Source organism: Octopus bimaculoides, chromosome 30 (genome assembly GCF_001194135.2).
Source record: "Octopus bimaculoides isolate UCB-OBI-ISO-001 chromosome 30, ASM119413v2, whole genome shotgun sequence".
NCBI classification, from domain to species: domain Eukaryota; kingdom Metazoa; phylum Mollusca; class Cephalopoda; order Octopoda; family Octopodidae; genus Octopus; species Octopus bimaculoides.
This window is the reverse complement of record NC_069010.1, coordinates 6,509,833-6,512,440: the sequence shown is the minus strand read 5'-3', so window position 1 is coordinate 6,512,440 and position 2,608 is coordinate 6,509,833. Positions and strand designations below refer to the sequence as shown.

The window sequence follows — 2,608 nt, the reverse complement described above, 5'->3', positions numbered from 1 at the left end:
ATATATATATATATACGCTGTCCAGCTGATAAAATTAATGAAAAACTCAAACCAAAACAGAACATAATAAAACCTTAAAAAGAAAAAAACAAAAAAAAAAAACTTACATTTAATTCAACCCCAAACAAAGTGCCTGGTTGATCTTCTGTGCGCCCTTTAAACCGCAACTTTCCATTCACTTCATGCTTCATCAGATACAGGGTCACCGTGTCCCCTATTTTTAATGACTTGCCTTCATCGAGCCAATTCCGAAACACTTTAAGACGCTCAGAACAAGCAGCGATTGGTAGAAGTAAATGGAACTCATCCTGACTCAATAGTTTCACATTGTTGGCTTCACACTGCAATTCAATTGGATTTTCTGGGTTCAAATTATACAGAAGGTAAGTATCATCATTCATCTGGTCATCGCCGGTTAATAATTCGCCAGCGAGGACGTCGATCTTCTGAGAAAGATGAGGTAGTGTTGTTTTCTGGTTACCAATTGTCTGCTGTAGAAGTATGAAATGTTTCAATCCGCCCGAAAAACTCATGGTTCCTGCAAAGATAAATACGGAAGTAACGACAACCATCACGACTGCAAGAGAGAAGCTTTGTATGGTCACGTGATGCATGTGAACGAGGACAGCTGTGTCAAGAGGTGCCGATCACAAATTGTAGAGGGAACCTGTGGAGAAAGTGGACCCAGGAAGACATGGGACGAGGTGGTGAAGAATGATCTTCAGATGTTGGGTTTCACAGAAGCGATGACAAATGATCGAGACCTTTGGCGATCCGCTGTGCTTGAGAAGAAATTGTCAGGCCAAATGAGTTTGTAGCCGTGGACAGTGACATGCAAAAGGCACCTGTGATGGTGACGTGTAAAAACGGCACCTGTGATGGTGACGTGTAAAAAAGGCACCGCTGATGGTGACGTGTAAAAAAGGCACCACTGATGGTGACATGTAAAAAAGGTACCACTGATGGTGACATGTAAAAAAGGTACCACTGATGGTGACATGTAAAAAAGGTACCACTGATGGCGACATGTAAAAAAGGCACCGCTGATGGTGACATGTAAAAAAGGTACCGCTGATGGTGACATGTAAAAAAGGTACCACTGATGGTGACATGTAAAAAAGGTACCACTGATGGTGACATGTAAAAAAGGTACCACTGATGGCGACATGTAAAAAAGGTACCACTGATGGTGACATGTAAAAAAGGTACCACTGATGGCGACATGTAAAAAAGGCACCGCTGATGGTGACGTGTAAAAAAGGTACCACTGATGGCGACATGTAAAAAAGGTACCTATACCTATGCTGGTATCATGCTTTCTATATATATATATAGATAGATAGATATAGATATATATATATAAAGCACAATTTATTCACAATCAGGAGTTTGTAAACCAAGGTACTACTGTATTAAATGAATATGAGAAAGACAGGAGATATGTGTGTGTGTGTGTGTGTGTGTGTGTGTGTGCAACCCATCACCACTTGACTACCAGTGTTGGTGTGTTTACATCCATGGTAACTTAGCGGTTCGGCAAAAGAGACCAATAGAATAAGTACTGCGCTAATGAAGAATAAGTCCGGGGGGGGGGTCGATTTCTTCGGCCCAAACACTTTAAGGTGGTGCTCCAGCATGGCCGCAGTCCAACGACTGAAACATGCAAAAGATAAGAGACATATGTCACAGTGATGCATAAGATGTCACTTGCTTATCATTAGATACACCTTGCTATACACCTTTAATTAAATTTCAAGGACAAGAAACAAAGCCACACAACATGTTCTTCCATTCTTCTCAAGTTACCAAGCCTTCTGACATTTTTTTGTTTTTCACTCCGGTTATCATCTCAAACATAATAACACCACAAGATTACATTGATGTTACGTTTTCCTAGCAGAGTTGTTTGTGCAAGAAACAGGAAATCTAATTGTATGAAACGAGAGAGAGAGAGTGAGAGACATTAGAGTACCGACCGTTACTGAAGTACAATGGAGCTTAAGTGTGGGCGTTGATGGAAAAATATCTTTTAGCAAAAACAATATGAAATGTTATGTTGTATGCGTGAGTGTGCAATGGATTTGTGTTGTATATACAGGTGCAGTGAAACGAGATGAAATTGTACATAAATACATGTGTGTGTGTGTGTGTGCAAGTCTATACATATATGTATGCATACATATACAGACATACACAATATATATATATATACATATATATATAATTAGTTAAAAAAAAACATAATAAATGCAGGAACAAATGGGAAACAGACACAGATGGTCACTAACTCCTCATCAATTATCAGCCAGTGGATCAATATATATATATATATCATCATCATCATCATCATTGTTTAACGTCCGCTTTCCATGCTAGCATGGGTTGGACGATTTGACTGAGGACTGGTGAAACCGGATGGCTACACCAGGCTCCAATCTAATTTGGCAGAGTTTCTACAGCTGGATGCCCTTCCTAACGCCAACCACTCAGAGAGTGTAGTGGGTGCTTTTACGTGTCACCCGCACGAAAACGGCCACGCTCGAAATGGTGTCTTTTATGTGCCACCCGCACAAGACCCAGTCCAGGGGCACTGGCAACGATCTCGCTC

General features: G+C 40.6%; 1 protein-coding gene across 1 annotated transcript in view; it reads right to left on the bottom strand.

The window, feature by feature from the left end:
• The window catches only part of LOC106877142 (uncharacterized), a 29,885-nt gene that overhangs the window by 21,550 nt on the left and 5,727 nt on the right, over positions 1 to 2,608 (bottom strand). Inside the window, exon 2 of the mRNA XM_014925947.2 lies at positions 108 to 538. Coding sequence (XP_014781433.1) covers positions 108 to 533 — 426 coding nt within the window. The 5' untranslated portion in view covers positions 534 to 538. The remainder of the gene's footprint in view (positions 1 to 107; positions 539 to 2,608) is intronic.